The sequence below is a fragment of the Glossina fuscipes genome, unplaced genomic scaffold (genome assembly GCF_014805625.2).
Source record: "Glossina fuscipes isolate IAEA_lab_2018 unplaced genomic scaffold, Yale_Gfus_2 27, whole genome shotgun sequence".
NCBI classification, from domain to species: Eukaryota; Metazoa; Arthropoda; class Insecta; order Diptera; family Glossinidae; genus Glossina; species Glossina fuscipes.
The window spans coordinates 4,461,351-4,480,221 of NW_023998422.1; the positions used below are offsets into that span (position 1 = coordinate 4,461,351).

General features: G+C 34.8%; 1 protein-coding gene across 2 annotated transcripts in view; it reads right to left on the minus strand.

The window, feature by feature from the left end:
- The window catches only part of LOC119636103 (gamma-1-syntrophin), a 61,489-nt gene extending 47,546 nt beyond the window's left edge, over positions 1-13,943 (minus strand). For both annotated transcript variants that reach the window (XM_038031249.1, XM_038031248.1), the window contains exons 1-6: positions 13,866-13,943; positions 10,649-10,795; positions 9,744-10,029; positions 4,181-4,354; positions 3,828-4,012; positions 329-487 (exon numbers count right to left, since the gene is read on the minus strand). In XM_038031249.1, the coding sequence (XP_037887177.1) occupies positions 329-487; positions 3,828-4,012; positions 4,181-4,354; positions 9,744-10,029; positions 10,649-10,795; positions 13,866-13,925 (1,011 nt within the window). In that variant the 5' untranslated portion in view covers positions 13,926-13,943. The remainder of the gene's footprint in view (positions 1-328; positions 488-3,827; positions 4,013-4,180; positions 4,355-9,743; positions 10,030-10,648; positions 10,796-13,865) is intronic.
- Between the last annotated feature and the right edge of the window lie 4,928 nt (positions 13,944-18,871).

Sequence of the window (18,871 nt, forward strand, 5' to 3'; positions counted from 1 at the left end):
TTTAGCAATAGGCTCGATACTTTTTAACTTATCAAATATTTTCGCATGAACCAAGTTGGATATTTGTTGTATCATTTGGCGCAACCGTTTCCGCTGACATGTTACTACTGTCGTTACATGTTTTTGTTATCGTTGTTGTTGTTGTTGCTGTTATACTATTTCAATTACATGTGAGAGTTTATCTATACGCTAGTTTGTTTGAGTGCATATAACAAATATTTTAACTTGATTTTGAAGGTAATAAACACATCTATGCCTTCATTTATTTACGAGATTAAATGTATCCTTGTAGTGTTAGCTAAAATTGGATGAATCATATTTTACTTACCGGTGGTGTTTCGAAGAGCATAACTTCAGTACCTTTAAGTAGCAGAAAACGCGGTTTATAACTTTGCCAAGAGATGTTATTGTTGATAACACCTTCGTTCACCCAGCCCATATATTCGATGCGTTCACCCACCGCAAAGTTTCTGTTATAAAGTTTCATCTATAGAAAGAAAATTTCAAATTACTTTTCTCTGTTTACTTAAGAGCTTTTACAATATTTTTACAATTAAGATATACAAAAAGTATATACGATAAGTTAGCATATAATTTATAGGCAAATCGTACAAAAAAAAAACAAGCAGGCAAATTATATTCGGTTGCGGCCGAATGCCATCCGCATACCCACTACCATTAAAACTTCTCGCCCTCCGTGCTTTTATTTGTGATCATAAAAAAGTGCATGGGGTGAAATTTTTCTTCCACTTTTTAGTTCGTGACGTCCGCGGCATTTAATTTGGAATCAATACACTCAGCTTGTCGCATTCTACTCTCCAAATTGTTTTATTTAATACCAATAACGCTGCGTTTATTAAGAAAACATTAATCCACCAGATCAGGTTATCCACCATTTTTTTTTCACTGACCAGAGTGGGGTTTATTGTTCCATACACAATAAACCGTTCTGGACTCTGGTGTTGTTTAGGCCCCCACTCAGTGGGGAATGCCTAACTCGCCAGGGAGCGTTGTATGCTTAAAGTGGCTTGGGCCACCGTGGGGTTAAGCCTTTCAGGCAGGAACCCACGTTAAACCCTTGCTACAAATTCTGTCCACCATATTTAGTTTAGAATTAAAGCATAGTTAGGTAGAATACATCTTCATTTGAGGAATTTACAAAACAATGTTAAAAATTCCGCGTTGTTTGCCTTACGATAAATAAGCATAACACCTCAAAAAACTTTGTGCGAGTAGGGTCGATTCTTTCACGTGAAGAATGGAATGTGCCGTAAAGTTAAGTAGAAAATTTCAGTCATCTATCATTTATAATTTTTGAATAATGAGCAAAAAGGAATAAATTTTTGTTTCGAAAGACGGAGTTGCGTCCAGTTTACGGCTTACTACGGGTTGGTGTACTGTCCAATTTGGCGCATTTTCAATAGCAATTTAGGTGCGAGAACTTGCAATGTTCCTGCCAGATTTGAAATCGCTATCTTCAGGAGAATGCCAAAAGCACACATCACACAGACTTACAAACGGATACACATGACTTAATCGATTCAGAATTTCAATGAAATGAAAATGAAATATAATAAAAGCAATGTCTTCAGACAAGACACAAAAATAGAAAAAATTAGGCTTTAAGGCCACATTAGCTTTTATCATGAGAGCCCGTTTGTGGGAAAAGATCCAAAATGAAGGTCTGCATGGCCCAAACTTATCGCAATAAATTTATACATTGAACCGCTATTCTGTATAAATTTTCGCCATAAAATCGTTAAAATACTATCACTTTATCGTAATAGAAAAAATTTTAATTTCATTTAGGCCCGCCCACAAAATATACGCACAAGTGTTTGTCGTCGTATTATTTGTAGTTGATGACTAAGCAGCAAATAATTCAAAATTTTTTTGGCTTTTGAAAATGATAGAAGTGGTCTAACCTCTGTATTTGTACTGCAAGCGCGTCCTTTGGACGATTTATACCTACCTGTAAGGTCTTGCAATGTATTTTCTAAGATATCAAGGCGATACCTTGGTTTTACCAATCAAAAGAAAGCCTACCACAGACATTACCCACGAGGACAGAGGGACGTATTTAGTTTGGGGTGGATTCTAATGGGGATTAAGAATATATGAGTGCTCTCTGTGCATATTGCAAGCCCGTCGGTAGTGACTACGAAAATGGGAAATGTATTAGCTAGATTGTACTCTGGACTTTTTAAGGAAAGGGTATATTAACATTGCGCGGATGTACGCAACAGCCGAAAGGACTTGAAATAGACCTACATAAGATTGTCTGTCCGTCCTATCTTTTCTTGTTGAACATACAGATCACAATTTTTAAGATATTTAAAAAAAATTTGGTATACCGACATGCTTTGGCCTAAGAAGGAGAGCTAGTCAAAATGTTTCGGTTCGAACCGTCTAGCCCAGGGGATAAGACTCAAGACTGCCAGGTCGATGATCGTGGGTTGGAATCTCAGCGTGGTAGACCATACCTTACAAACTGACATATATAATAGACGTAATTACTTGGGATTCTGTTGGTTTCGAATACCTTCAGTCTAAGATATTGTATACTATTTACTTTACCTTTGTTGCTTGCTTTGATTGACGTTGTACACTCTTTACTTAGTTGTCCGCTTTTCTGATTGGATATCGTAGTTCAATATTTTGAGTTAAGTTCACATATTAGTACTTTAAGCCGAAAAATATGCCACGAAATTTTTTACATTATAAGAGGAACTGTTAACTTTGCTGGTCTATTAAGTAATGATCTTCTTTTGAAATATGTAACTTTAAGAATTTCACTTAGTATGTATATGGCTGAAATGTACATTTGTAGCTGGCATATAGATAAACGCATGACTGAACCAGTTTCTCGACCGCTTCCTCTATTACGTTTTATTTTGATTGTTATTGTTTTATATGATTAGCTACACTAACAAAGTGCTATAGGGTGTTAAATGGCAGACAATGTCCCACCATAGTGTTCTTGTTTGTTTTTGTTTTTTTTCCTCTTAAATCGTTTTCAATATTTTTTTCTTAATTAAATTAATTGCACGAATCGAACGTACATTTTATCGCTCCCCCGCAGTTTCCTTTTTCTTTAATACAAACAACCAATGTACAAAGGACCCGAAATATGTAAATTATGTGCATACACAATATAAAATGCGATAGTATCAATGAAAATAATAAACAAATTATAATGAAACCCTCTGTAGAGTTTTAAAATTTTTTTGGTTATGGGTATAAATATTATACTTTACATATACAGATATAATAAATAATAATAAGGCATCATTTTATGCGGCACGTATTCACCCCGAAGAAGGCATACACAGTAAATAGTTTAAAATAAATGTGTTTAGCTCAAGCTTCCTGTTTCAAAATGCCAAAGCTTATCGTCGCTATTTCATCTTAAACGCATTAAATTTTCAAGTTAAACAAATGCATTTAAGATTCCTTTACTATAAAGTTTCATTTTAAGATATTTACTTTTTCCCATTTTTGCTCCCTTCAATTCAATTAAACTCGACATGAGGTATTTACAATTTGTTGCTAGTTAGTATCGTTAAAAAAAAAAAGAAAGAAGAAAAAAAAAAAAAGAAGGAAATTGTCCTGCTGCGCACGGCAGGTGTTGTCAGTAATGAAATTGAATTGAATTGAAATGTCATACAACACGATAGTGTATTAGCCTTTTTTTTGAACTGTTGACGAATTTAGAGAAAAGCAGAATTGAACGTTTCATCACATCTTTAATTGTAGTTCATATGAATGATGGGTTTACTGTATTCGCTTTCGCTTGAGTATGAGTTTGCATAAAATTAATTGTTTACCTGTAAATGTGTTAAGCCCACAACATTATCGTTAATTAATTTTAGCCATTGACTCAATATGGCCAAATCATCACAGTGTATAATGCCCGTTGATGTTCCATTAATACCACGCACCTCAAACGCATTCGGTCTCAGTTTATCGGTGCCGTAGATATATCGGGTTACATACGCCATCATCAGCGGCACTAAACGCATATGAACAAACGCAAAAAAAAAAAAAAAAAAAAACAAAGAAAATAAAGTTTACGAGATATGAAATAAATTAGACAAAATATTCTTAACAAGCATGCAGGCAAGCATATGCTTCGTTTTGCTACCGGCAATGTGTTTCATATCTTATTTATCCTACTTACCGGCTACTACATCCATCCATCGTTTTTCCGGTTCTGAACAAATTGACATTGGTCGACTGCAACTGCGACTAATTGTACCGCCACCACCGTTATTCACTGAGGACTTATAGCCTTCGTCGGCCTTTAATTCAGCGCACGTTGTATCATTATCCGAGTCTGGTGTATCTTTCGCCACTACATTAAAAATGCGTAAATGAAAATACACAAACTCATCAAAAATGCAATTCATAAATAGACAATGTTAGCAGCAACGATGACGATAACGTTAGCGAAGATGATGACGATGTCGACGATAATGACGCGTCGTCGTGGATGAATGATGCAACGAACATAGCAGCAGTAGTAAAGGAAATGATACAAAATAGAAAAACGAAAAAAAAAAACCCGACTTGGAAATGAATAACATGAAAAGGAAAAGCTGCAAAAAAAAAAAAAAAAAAAAAAATTCTACTATCTCTTCGAGGTAAACGTACTCCTTCGAGTATTTATAGTACAAATGCTCAATTATAATACATGATCTGTATGTATTATGTATATATGCATGTTTTTATGTGGGCTTATGTAAACGAACATGTGTATGCATATGCGGTAATAGATATGAATCATCTCTTGTTTACTTTTATATTTTCACTCTATAATTATATTTACATCCCTCTTCCTCTTGATTCCATATTGTACTTCATAAATAATGAGAGATATTCTTGTTGTTAGTATTATTGTTCAGATTTTTACAAACTAATTAAATGTTAACAACAAAAACACATAGAACTCTCTAAGCTAGTAAACTCAACTTTTTGAAGTTGTTTTTATTTAATAAAAAACAAAAAAAAAAAAAAAAAATTACAACAAAATTATTTTTCTATATTTTCTCTATTCTTAGCGTATCGAGGCAAAGTACACAGAAAAATTTTAAATCCATTGAAATCAGATTAAAAATCTTTTGTTTTCACTACGAATGCAGAAAGTAATGCGAAAAAAATTTCTTGCCAACAAAGAAACAACAAAGGCACAGAATTTATTTTTAGGAGAAAAAAAGCTTTTGTCTCTCTGCGTACAACCTCAATTGTGCGTACTCTCTCTCGCTCTCCTTCTATCTTCATTGTACCTAGCGTATTTTTATACTATCTCTACTTATATTAAGTTAAGTGTCTCTCTCTGTGTACAACATCCAGAAAGACTTGAAATGGACGCATTTCTTACCATATCGTTCGATTCTTGAGTTTAACCTGCAGGTTCCATTTTTTGAGATATTCTGATGAAATTTTTCGCATCGATGTGCTTAGATCCAAAGACGAATGTTGTTAAAAATTTTTCAGATTGGACCACTTTTCCGATTACTTCCCTAGTAAAGGCTTACTTTGAAAAACTCTAATACGAATGCCTGCGTTAAGCGAAAGGCTATAGGGTATGTAATGACGTACCGCGATCCACTAAAATATTTTTACTTGTTTTTTTTTATTTTTTCAGTGCAATAACAGCACTTACGTAGAATTATCCGAAATACAAAGCTTACTAACTATTATATTATCCGTGTCTACATTTTGTAGGCGTTTTCTTCTTCAATGAGGTAAAACTGACTTTCCAGCCTGTGAAATGACCAACAAATTCATCGAAGTCTCGAATATCCAAGTGCCTTTTGTCGAATGTCGGCTAAATGAATTGCAAATGATGCGCTTGAAGAAATACAAAAATTTTAACTCTTCGATGTTCGCCATGCCAGTAACGGATTTGTTAACGGCTATTTTCGTTCCAAACGTTGCCCCTATCTTGCGAGCAAATTTTTCAAACTCCAAATTTATAATCAAGCGCTTTCGGAAGTGCCTGCTTTTGGAATGTCAATTCGATCAATTTCAGCGGGCGGTCATTCAGCACCATTTTGTGAACTTGCTTCATCGTTTCTGGTGCAGAATGGAACTGAAGCAGGAGTGAGAGAGAGGGATAAAAAATATTTTGAGTCCACTCACAAGAAAACTCTACCGCTCTACCTACTCTTCTGATTTGAATCCGCGAACACTGACTTGATAGTCGCGGTTCTCATATATTCGCCTATTCATACTACTCGGATGGTAACTGATAACTTCTGAACGTTGAACAAGATCGCCGTTGCAGAACTTCATGCAAAATATTATGGGCGAAGAAAATAAGAAAATTAGATTCAACGTTAATTACGTAGTCTTAGTAGTATGCACTGTTCTTAATAATCCTTTATTTATGATCAAAATCGCAAAGCCGCAGCCTAGAAAGCATTGGCTTTGATATTGGCTGAACTAAGACCTTCCAAAGTGTCACTAATAATGATAAGGTTTTTCGCTCTTTAAATGTTCCCTAAGAAGATTTAGTATTCACGGTTGTAAAGCTGAGGTCTTGAAACTACGAACTTAATCTTGATAAGGCGGACAGCTTGAAGCGTAGTGATTTCTTTTAACAAACAATTATCATCCAAAAGTACAGTCGGCTGCTTTTATGGGCACTTCCGTAGTTCTACTTGCCTCCTATAAGCTTTAAGCTTTACTTTTTCACCCATTTTCTGCTTATAAGGCCCATTTTCAAACTTATGCTGATCAACTAAAAATACACACGCCGAATTTCAATTTTCTTGAAACAAGTCTAAAAAGTTAAATTCGGTCGGGACTGAATCTTTTATACCCATCACTGTTTACCCAAAAAAAAAGACAAAAGAAGTAAAAGGACAAAATTCTCATGCTTTGTAATACGGAAGGAGCGCATCTGGTCTTCTACTTTCAAAATAAAAGTTTTTGTCGTAGAGTCTGGTAGGTGTGTCCTTGGAAATGTTTTAGATCAATTCCAAACAGGGCATGCCTAAATCGATTCAGAATTTAATGCTGATCAAGAATATATATACTTTGTGGGGTCTCTGATGCTTCCTTCTGGGCGTTGCAACCATTTTGATAAAATGAATATTTTATATATATATATATAAATGTACGTATCTTATGGGCTTCCTAACGTGTTCTTCTAGATGTGGTAAGCGGAATATTAAATTTAATATATTCCCACTGTCGAATGGTGCTTGGTTTTTCTCAAATCGAAAAAATTGCAGAGGAATTTTAACGAATAATCGCGAATAATTCATGCAATAAGTTTTGGTTTTTGCTTTACTATGTTCCTTCAGAAGCAATTTTTTTACTTTTATTTTACTTTATTCATTTCGTCAAATCTCTTGCAACTCTTAAAGGGAATGTTCGAAGGCCCAATAAAGTATATGCTTTCTTGATCAGCGTCAAATTTTGAATGGATTTAGGCATTTCTCTCCGTTTGTACGCGTTTCTAGATGTCTGCCTGTGGCAATCATTCCCTCGGTAGTAAAAATTCAGATCCGTTTCAAATTTGGCTTCAATTTGGAAGGTATTGCATACAGGATGGCATTGAAAATGCCCGAAATCGACGTTGGGGAAAAAATGAGCTGAGGGAATTTGTCTTTTTAATGCCAAAGCCATTTGCGATTTTTGCTCATTACTTATCAACTGCAACAATTTCTATGTACAATTTATGGGTGATGCTACAATAGTAGAAAAACTCAGCCATGTCCATGCAATATTATAGGGTACCGAAATTTTATTCTTTCGTTTTTTTTTTTTGTCTTATTGAATAAACGTAGTGGGTGTAAAAGATTCCACCGAAGGATGAGGAGTATATTTATTTTGTCAAAACGTTTACAACGCCCAGAAAGTGCAGAAGCATCAAAGATATAAGTTCTTGACCAGCATTAAATTTTTAATCCATATAAGCATGTCCGTCCGTCCATCTATGTAATGTCTGTTGTAAATATTTTCCTGGCCGCAAAAATTAAGCTATCGACCTCAAATTTGGGACAAATATTGGAAGTTTCCGCACACAACTTGATATTGAAAATGGTCCAAATCGATTGAAGGACAACTCAAAGCACCACGTAAACTGAGAACCATGTCTGCCTGTTCATCGGTCCATCTGTCTATTTGGGTAACTTTGTAGTATTTATGGTAAATATTGTACCGTTAGCGAAAATGAAGATATCGCCTAAAAACTTGCACAAGAATTTGGAATTGACGTAAATTTTTCCAAGGACAAGCCTACAAGGTCCATATGCCTCGGCGACAAAAACTTTTGTTTTGCAAATAGAAGAAATCAACTACGCCAGCCCATATTATGGACTTTGAGAATTGTGTTCTTTTGTCTTTTTTTGGGGTAAACACTGATGGGTATAAAAGAATCGGTCCCGACCGTAGTTAATTTTCTTACTTGTTTCACTTGTTGTGTGTTTTGTTATCGTAAGTAATAACTCAAATTTTCGACACATTGTTATAATTTTAGTCTTTTCTACACGAAATGATAGCATTGACAATTTTTTGCAGGCTTCTTTTCACATTTATTATCGTCTCGGTTTTCATTTTCGTGCTCTGCTCAGTGCATTCTATTGAATCTATATTCCTAAGTTGTCATTTATAACACACCGACGTTATCAGAGAATGAAGTAAATTTTTCTTGGAAAAATTATTAAATCATCTCTGTCCACTATTTTCCTTAAGGTTTGCAAAAAAAGCAAAGCATTTTGTTGTTTTTATGGGTAAAACTGCAATAAACTGCTTGTGTATTTGTGCTAAAGCGATTTCCGACTTTCAGAGATTAATCATATTGATGACGTGAATATGAGATGAATTGAAAGGACGAAAGGAGTAATTCACATGTCTTAAGCCTTGCACTAATACTTTGCAACTTTTCTCATCTTCATAACGTCTGCTATTTAGTCGTAGAACAGTACATCTTTGAACTATGTTAACCAAAAATACGATTACATCGATCATAATCTGCTCGTAATACATCAAACGTGCCTACTATAGAATCAGCATTTTTGTAGGAAGTTTTTGCTATTAGAACGCGTTCAGCGGTTGTTACACAATTCTCATTACTATGAAATAACAAAAATTACACGAAAAATATGATGCCATGGATAGTGGTTCTGTTCTACATATATGTTATTGAAGCAGAATTGCCAAAGCAGCCTATGAAGTGGCTAATCTCGGATTGCTGGCTTAAATTAAGATAAAGAAAACTGTCTTAAATATGAGAAAACATTCAGGAAATCTTCGCCATATACGTAAGACGACGATGATCGGAAAGAAGTAGGGAAAGGAAGAGATATGGAGTGCGGCTAAGTGGCTTGACCACTTAGCTCCAGCCAAGTACGGTCACAACCGCCCACCCGTAACCCTCATCTACCCGACTATGCGACAACCGATTATGAAGCGACGCGAACATTTTAATTCTTGCAATAAACGAACTATGGGCAATAAGATGTGATAGTGAAGTAATTAATCGAATGAAGCGAAAGTAATGGTGATGGCACGAATTTATCGATCAGAAGGATTGCTGATAAAGGAGGCGAACGTAATAGTGATGGCACGAATTTACTTTATCGCTGATCACTGCTATGCCTTTCTTTGCATTACATTTCAACGAGGCAACGCGACATGCTCCCCGCATCTGGTTAAGAATCATTTTATTGGAAATACTATCCGATACACGAGTCGGACTTAATAATTCTATAGATTATCAAAGTACTTACATTGTTTTTGTAGAAACGGTGTTGCCGCACGATAGTGTTTCACTGTTAAGACCACAATATCACCGGCATTGCGTAATATATTGACAGCGTCATCGTGCGGGCAGGCGGTAATATATTCACCATTCACTTTTATAATTGCATCGCCTACAAACAGTTGACCTGTTATGTCGGCCGCTTGATCTTTATAAATGCGTGATATTAGTATTGGCAACTTATGCTCGGCACCGCCTTTTATACTCAAACCTAAACCACCTTGTTTTTGACGTGTTATTTGAACCATGCGTTCCTAGAAAGTAGTTTTCAAAAAAAAAAAAAAAAAAAACAGGAAGGAAATGAAGAAAGCAAAAAATTACTTTCTATATAAATAAAGAGAAAAAAGTTTGTTAAAGAGCCATGATGTGAAGCAGGATCCCCCCAGGGATTATTTATATTAAAATGTGAATACCATTGTGTGATCTATAGCTATAGACCTTTCAGAAAACAAAATTGCTTCGCATTGATATCGGAGAGATTGTATGTAAATAAGTTTGGAATTGGAAAATGTAATAAATAATTAATTAAGTTAAGCTATGTGGCTTAAAATTATTTTTTTTTTTTTTTTCATTTTTATTTATTTTCTTTTTATCTGACTTCATTTTCTTTCTTCCGTCACTTAGTGTAATTACATTGTCCAAGGATTTGTAATATGAATTTCATTTCTGCCCTTTGGGTATCAATTTAATTATATTCTATTAAAATTGTGTTTAAATTGTGATTGCTTTCATGGGCAAACGTCAAGTCAGTAAACATAATGAAATTCTTTCTAAAATTCTTATGCATCTTGATTTATGTGAATTAAAAAAGAAATATTCTTAATATATATTATATATTTTTAATATATATATGTATATATATTTGTATCTTACTTTGGACTCGCTGGGTGGACCGTTTTGTGGATTGGTTGGTGTCACAATCTCTAGCCGTTGCAAGGTTAATAATTCCATTGTTAAATTCAGTCTAAGGGGTTCAGGTTTACATTTGCCATCGCTGACATTCACCATACCGGTGCGGATCTGTTTAAAAATACAAAAAGAGAAGAACATTTCAAATAAGAGAGAAATGGAGCTAATAAGAAATCTATATTTATCTTCGTTGGACATTGGTACGTGGCACTTTTTGCCCCGACTTTTTAATATTTCCGCAAAATTTCGCCTCAATATCTGGTGCAACTGTCATCATTTATACTAAGTGACCCGGCGAGCTTCTTTTCAGAGATTAAAAACAGGAAACATAGAAGTGTAGCGGACATATAGGTTTGAATTAATGCATTTGCGGTGCTCGCGGGCTTAAATCCCAAATACGATAGTGTTTTCTTTGGTCGTAGCTGTAGTGAGTGCTCAGTCGATTGTACCCTATTGGGCATAGACTCATTAGACTACGGCCACTGCCGCCCTATTTCTTCCTTTCTCTTCGCTACTTTCTGCCAGTCAGCGCATTACACGAATAGGGTACAACCCGGGAGTAATTAGTCACTTGTGAAGACAAGGGTTTCAAGATTTAATTAGCAAACTTGAAGCGGTTACGTATCCTGCATTTGTTCAGGATTGTCGTCTAGCTCTTGCCGATCGCTCTTGGTTATGATTTTCAGTTTTATGTACACGCAATTGCGCGGTTCTTCTTCTCCCATTGAAAGCACATCGTTGTGTAATTTCTCCTTCTATTCGACTTGCACGTGATTGTACATATGTCAATCTTCTCGATTCTTTTCGATGTGACTCTTGTTCGCATGTTTCGTTATTATCGAGTAATTAGACTTTGTCAAATAATATTTGGTCGGTCCCTTCGCCATAATGTTCTGATAGTTGCTTTTTGTCCCTATCTACTGTGTAATAAACTTTGGAAACGCGCTTGAGAAAATTACTTGGAGAAAAAAACCCTGTAGGCATTGACTCTAATCTGACGGTGTAGGAAGACTTAAGAAATATAAAATAAGTGGGAGGTATTGTATGGACAAGGAAATACTCTCTCTCGCTCTTATTATTTCCTTGTCGACTTGCTTAAGTCAAACGTTTATCATTATATGGATATATATTTAATTTTACCAAAACGAAGTATAGCGAATCAGCTAATGAATGAAAATGAAAATGATTAAATTTTATTATTTTTATATTTTTTGTAACTCCAATAAATATTATGTGTTGTTACAGTCATTCCAATAACGGAAAATAGTAATATTTCGCAGCTTCTTTGATGAATCAATGAGTGGTTTCATTGCACGCACTCATACACATGCATTTATATTACTGTTGAATTGTTAATTTTCTATTGTAACACACCAAACGCCAAGCTATCAACTTGTTCGCCCAAAGTCACTAGATTATGAAGCAAAGTTCGACTATTTGTCATTCAGTGTGTCTGTTGTTGTGTGTGCTTCATACATTGTAAACATTTTAAATGAAGGACAGAGTTTAATTATTCTTTTCTCTACAAACGTTTACTGAAATCGGTCGAATTGGCTATAAGCGACTGCACGCAATAAAAGTGGAAAAATTGAAAAAAACGTAACATTTATGTCATTAGTTTTATTTATTGTTTCCTCTTTTGTGTGGACACATTCCGACTTTCAATAGGAAAAACGCGTTGCTTTTGTTGCTTACTTAATAACGTTTTTTATAACTTCCTTTTACACGTAGGCTAATGGAAGCTACTGAAGTAGCTGAAGTAACTGAAGCACAAAGGGTATTTTTCCATAGAAACACGAAAGCATTTCCACTCTACAGCTTTCCTATACCCTCTTTCCTTTTGGGTATAACTTTTTCTTTTTATCTTCTTTTAATGAAATTGTTATATCCTATATCACTTGCAGTACAGGATATATTCAGTTTGTTGAGGTGTACACAACAACATGCAGTAGGATCGTAGCAGGACGTAGATCTATCTTTTAGTATAACGACCGATTCAGAATGTAATTGCAAAGTAAGCTTATCTCTCTGGCTTTCTGTCTACCTATAGGTCTAATATCTGTCCATATATTTTTGTATCCAATTCGATGTACTGCTCTGTGAAGACGAACGGGTAACTTATTCGATCATTTCCCACAAAACACCTTATTGTGAGAATTGTTGATATGAATAGCTGTGTTAAGCGGAGTGATGTAGGGTATTTAATAGCCGTCCGTGTCCCACAGCAGTGCTTTACTTATTTTGTTTAAACTTTATTCTTCCTTTGCTTGGAAGGCGCATCCCCCATCGATTGGAACCAGTAGTCAACGGAGCGTATTGCTTGGTTGTATTTGGATTTTTAAAGCGGATTTGAAATGTGCGTGTGATGAGGACTTAATACCTATTCCCGGCAGCGGTCGCTAATAACAAATTCTAATGGTTTTAGAAGCTTTTATTGATTCAGAATATTTTTGTTACCATAAAAAATAAATTTTCAAAAAGACTACCAGTTCATTTTCCCCTTTTCGCAAGTCGGACAGAGAGACAGACAAGCTTAGATTGATTCAGAAATTGATTTTGATTCAGTTTTCTGATTCAGACAGTGTGGCTTACAGATTGAATACAAGAATACAAGACGTACAGGCAGACGGCAAGATAAGTTTAAATCAAATCAGAAGGCGCTTCTGAACGGATCTGTACAATAAAGGGTGCGTCTATCTCATATCGTTCTGAGTGTTTCATACATCCGTGCAAACCTAACGTACCTTTGCACCACAAGTGGTATACAATACAAACACATTCGAAAGCACTTATACCGAGGTATCAAACTTGATGTGACTACAGCTCTTCTGTATTAATATAATAAAATAATGTTTGTATAAATTTTGCGCTGCATAGTTCCGTCAAGTACTTCTAATAGATAAAATTGCCCGTCGAAAAATCGAAAGAAATTGAAAAGTTTTGCGTTAATAAGGTTTCGTGGTATTCCGGCGTGTACGTCTGTCCTTTCCTGTGTTCACGCGTACAATCATTTACATTTTGAAATTTTGATCGTGTACACTGCCTCTGATAAGCATAGAGTTATCGTCGCGTCGCCATTAATAACGTCATTGAGGGACTCGTGATCTTTTGCTTTAATTTAACTTCATAGCATATTTAATTGATCGCTTCTTCTTGAACATTTTTAACATTTAAAAATTACCTTTAAATTTTGATCGACTTTTTCTTCAATTGGCGTTGCCATTTTTCCGTTGATCTTCATGCTCGAAATTTACTGAAATTAACAAAAGAAAGAATTTCATTGTTTATTGTTACATATATGTCGTTATTTTATACACAAACGTTATTCATATACACAATAAGCGCAAACGATCAAGTACAAGTATTCAATATGTTGAGAGTATATTATTTGGTATTTGAAGCAATCGATTTAAATTTGTAAAAGCAGGTAGTAATCGAATATTATGACAAGTCTGTTTCATATTTATATGAAGCATACACGCACGTGTTCGGTTACGTTATATGCATTTGGTGCACATACATGCAAGAGAGTGTTTGCAATTTATTTTCAAGTGTTTTATTATCTATGGCAATAAAATCTTTCGACAGCAAAATATGAACAACAACTACAAATCAAGCATGACTGCAAAATTTATCGTAATATTATGGTTTTGTTGTGTTGTTGCATGAAAGCAAAGCGGAACGTTATTATGTATATGTGAAAGATATTCATTTTTAAGATGAATTTTGTATGCATTTCATTTAAATTCCGCAGTTGCCTTAGTTTCAATTCGATTCGTTACTGTAATCACATTGTAGTTATTGTAATCGCAGAAACAAAAGTTCGGAATATGTGTTTTAAAGGGATTCATCAATGTACCTACGACCGTTTCGCATTGATATTTTTGGGCAAAGAAAATTGATTTATTAGAGACAACGACACTTTCATCTAAATATCCTTTAAATGAATAAAGTTTGTGGTAATTAGAGGGACGAATTCTGGGATGACAGCGGAACGTATTGAAAATTTAAATCCTTTCTGCTTTGTACTTATGTTCTTTAGATTTTTTTTTTTTCCGTTATTTAATTCCATACCTGCCACATTTGATTTTTCCCTATATCGCATATCGATAACTTTTTTTTAATACTTATTTTCTACTTTTTGAATGCTCTTTACATCCGTTCTCAACTCTTACTCTGTAAAGGCAAAAAGGCATATGAATCAAAAGGAAAAAATCGAGTTAAAAAGGATAAAAAGGAGTATAATCCTCCCTAAGGCAGTACATACATAGTCACTTTACATATATATGACTTTAGGTCTTGCGCTTATTAACAGGAAGGGCGAAGTTGGTTGCAAGGTATTTTCAAAATGTCAGTTAGTGCTGATATTACCATTTTACGCAAGTATTGTTCACTATTATCTAACGATACCAATATATAAAGCATTTAAGGGAAAAGGTAATTGCCCGCATTGCCTACTTTTGGGCTTCAAATATATGTAAGATATTTTTGCCTATTTTTCGGCACTAATGGTAATTACCGTTAAGTACAGTTATTTGACAAAACATATCACTGCTGGTGGAATGCTTTCTTACATCCAGGAAACGTGGTCCAGATAGTTTCATTTTCGTACACTACATCACTTGCTGGACAGGGTATATTAATTTTGTTGAGAGATATAAATACTCACAACGATTTGAAATAGACCTATCATTTACTGTGCGAATCATTTCAGAAGGTGATTCTGAATTTGTGTGTCAGCCTATCCGTCTGACATCTGCCTGCGTACTTTGTGTTCAACCTACCGGTTAAAATTTTTAAGATATTTTGATGAAATTTAACCCACCGACGTGTTTTGGTCCAAGGAATAACCACTTTTTCAACTATTTCCTGTATAGCATTTTATTTGTGTTCTCATTATGTAAAAAAATAAAAGGCCTTACGAATAACTATATTAGATAAAGTGTGGTTTGAGTATTTAATGGCCGGCCGCGGTTGCCTGCAATGTTTTTACAAGTTTTTGAAAAAATTTAAATAATTTTTATACACTGCACAGCTGTGTTGCTTTCCATAGCGACTTGCCATGCAATAATGAACGCATCTGCTGCTATTATGGAGAACGTGAAAAAGAACATGGAAAATAGGATGTTCACTCGATCATCCTGTATAGAAGACTATCGAAAAAGTAGTGTAACGGACATAAAGTTTACAAATTGATTAATGTATATAATGGTGAGGATACCATCGAGAATTAGAAAACAAACTTAAATTACTTTAAAATCGCTTTTAATAGAATCACATCAAAGTTAATCCCATTTTGGCACAAGAGATCTATCATTGTTAGTCATGTTTACTATTTAGTAAAATTCCTTAAAATGTTTTCATTCAAAGTTACACACAATCATTAATTAATTATTAGTTAAAACTTAACATGTTTATATTTGGCAAGTAAATATATAATACGCACAGGTATAAGCCTTTGGTAAACATGCACTTTACGGTTTAAATACACAGGAGCGTGAGCTGTATTTGCAATAATTAACACATCATTTCCTCTTTCTGTCCTGCATATATATATATTATATATATATATATATATTATATATATATATATATATATATATAATTAACACCTTTAACTGGGCATAATTGAAATACTGCCAGCGCAGATGATATTTTGTAAAAGAGAAAGGCAGAGAAAAAGGTGAAAGCAAAGAGGCAAAAAAAATTTTAAAGGAAATTAAATTTACGTTGACAGGAAGTTGAGGAAAATACCTGAATAAAAATATTGAGCTAAAGTGTAATGTAAATAGTTTCCGAAATAAACTAAAATTCGTGTTTTAGGGGAGGGGAAAATGCTTAAAGCAAAACTACTGACCGGGAGTTGAAGTTTTATTAAGTGGGTTCAAAAGCATCATCTCCATTCATAGCAATCCATATACATTGAAACATATTGTTGAAGAATGTTTTTTCTCTACTTTTATCTCTACTGGTTGAGTACAGCATAGGAATATCTTTTAATTTACGCAAGAGGGAGAAATTTGCAAATTGAAACCTCTCCGTTACACTAAGTCTTATTTATGAGATTGGGGCGATGAATAACAAGTTTTTTAAAATATTTAAAGGGAGACGCAAAGCTGTGATAACTCATTTAGAAAGCACTATCACTGAACTTAATGCAAAAACAGAAGAGCATAAAAAATACTGTTTTTGCAACATTAAAAAAGTCGTGTTCGTAACCAAAAGAGAAAATATTTGTGGGATGAGTGACTTTTTCTCTTTTATCCGACGAATGGTGCGGCCAAAGTCGACGAGTTTCGATTATTAAAGGCGCGATTGGCCGCAAACCAGAACTATGAGTAGTGATAATAAACCTGACTGGGGTATGTTACGGGAACCTGTTCGGGTCAGACCGGAACTTCTTTTGTTTTTTGGCATAATACTTGGCGGCTCTATATTTGTGAAGCTGTCAAAAAAACCGTACCATCACTGAGCTGGAATGTTTTATCACCCAAGGTATACTTATAGCACATCGATCCCTCGGACCAACGTTGTTTTCAATCAGTAATTTATTTATTTGCATGTTTGGCTTCCACTCCCATAATTCCCGAAAATTGGAATTTTTGCGAATAACCTGAGAAGAGCGGTTGTCCCTTTCCTAGACCTATTGTTCCTACTTCGCCGAAAAGATAGGAGAACCGCCCGTTAAGAAGCACAATCATTACCCCGTTTTGCTCCTACACTTACTTTTAAGCTATTTGCGCGTATTTAGCCCAGGTTTAATTCATTGCTGGTGAGTTTGGGAATATGGAATATCGGAGATTTGATTCGAAATGCTTCGAACGTGATTATTTCGCTGCTTTGCAAAGTAAAGTTTTTCGAAAACGAGCTTAAAAGACAATGGCAAGTGCCGATAGAGCCGGTTTAGATTGTTTAAGGATCGTAAATAAGATTGCAGTGATATCCGGGTTCGATTACTGAAGCGGAGGCAACTCTGTAAAAGACGTAGACGCCGGTTCACATTTTTCCCTTCTTTGTATATCAAGAAAGCATTGAGAAAAATTCAGGTACAATTATAAAACCATAGAAATTAAGTAAGAGAGCACATGATGCGATGTAAATTGAAAATTGAAATAATTGTACAAAGAGAACAATTTAGGGTAGCATAAAGGTGGCATAAAGGTATGACAATGATCGGCCATGAGGAGAATCAATAAACGCATGCCTTAACTTTATGTTATAGCGAATGCTAGCAGAAGACATGTTTTTCTCATTACCTATAACCTCTATTAAACCAAAAGATAAGTGAAAGGTAGGTTAGAGTGCTTGGACAAATCGACGGGCGAGGACTATACGATTGTACATCCAAAGTGTTTGTGTTGATTCCTTGATGGGATTAAGGGATAATAATTTTAAGGGTGATGGTAACCCTGTTAATCTATATTTGGTATTTAAAAGAAGTTGGTAGACTTGCAAAAATAATGGCATAAGACTTGAAATTAATTAATAAATTTGTGCAATAAAAAATTGAATTTTTTACTAAAAATAAATTGCGGTCGGTCATGTCTTTGCTAAGGGATATTTTTATTATTGTGAATGCTTGTTGGGTTACTGTTTTGGCAAACAACAACGATTTAATGACATCACAAGATCTTTATTTGAATATTCGTCAACTTATGGGAAACTCAAAGTATCGGGGTTTCTAAGGCAAGTACTTTGAAGATATGTGAAACGCACAGATACCTAAACACATTTGAATTTATTACGATCTTATAGATATAGTTTGCTAAAACCAGCGACCAGTTTTTACAACGACCGACTTATATCGTCGATTGATTTATGCAAATTGTAACCATTCTTAAGGTGATCGCTTTCATGGATTCATTTCAATTAAACTGAAGCAAATAGTTTTCGTACGACAAAGCGCGGAGTAACAACAGCTCTGTAATTTTCGTTTTAGCAAGCGATTCTGGGTATTCCTTGTGATGTGTGTTACACAAACCTTCAGATTCAATGTAGCCTAAGCACTGGTGGAAGGATGGACATGTAAACTTTTAGCTTTGAAAGAAGACAAGACAAGACAGCCTATGTAATATAGTACAACTTGGCGCACATCTTTAAAAACAAGTGTAACTTTCATAATATACACACACACACATCCTTATAAACGCACCTAGTTTACCCATTAGTCACAACGCTAATCCCATG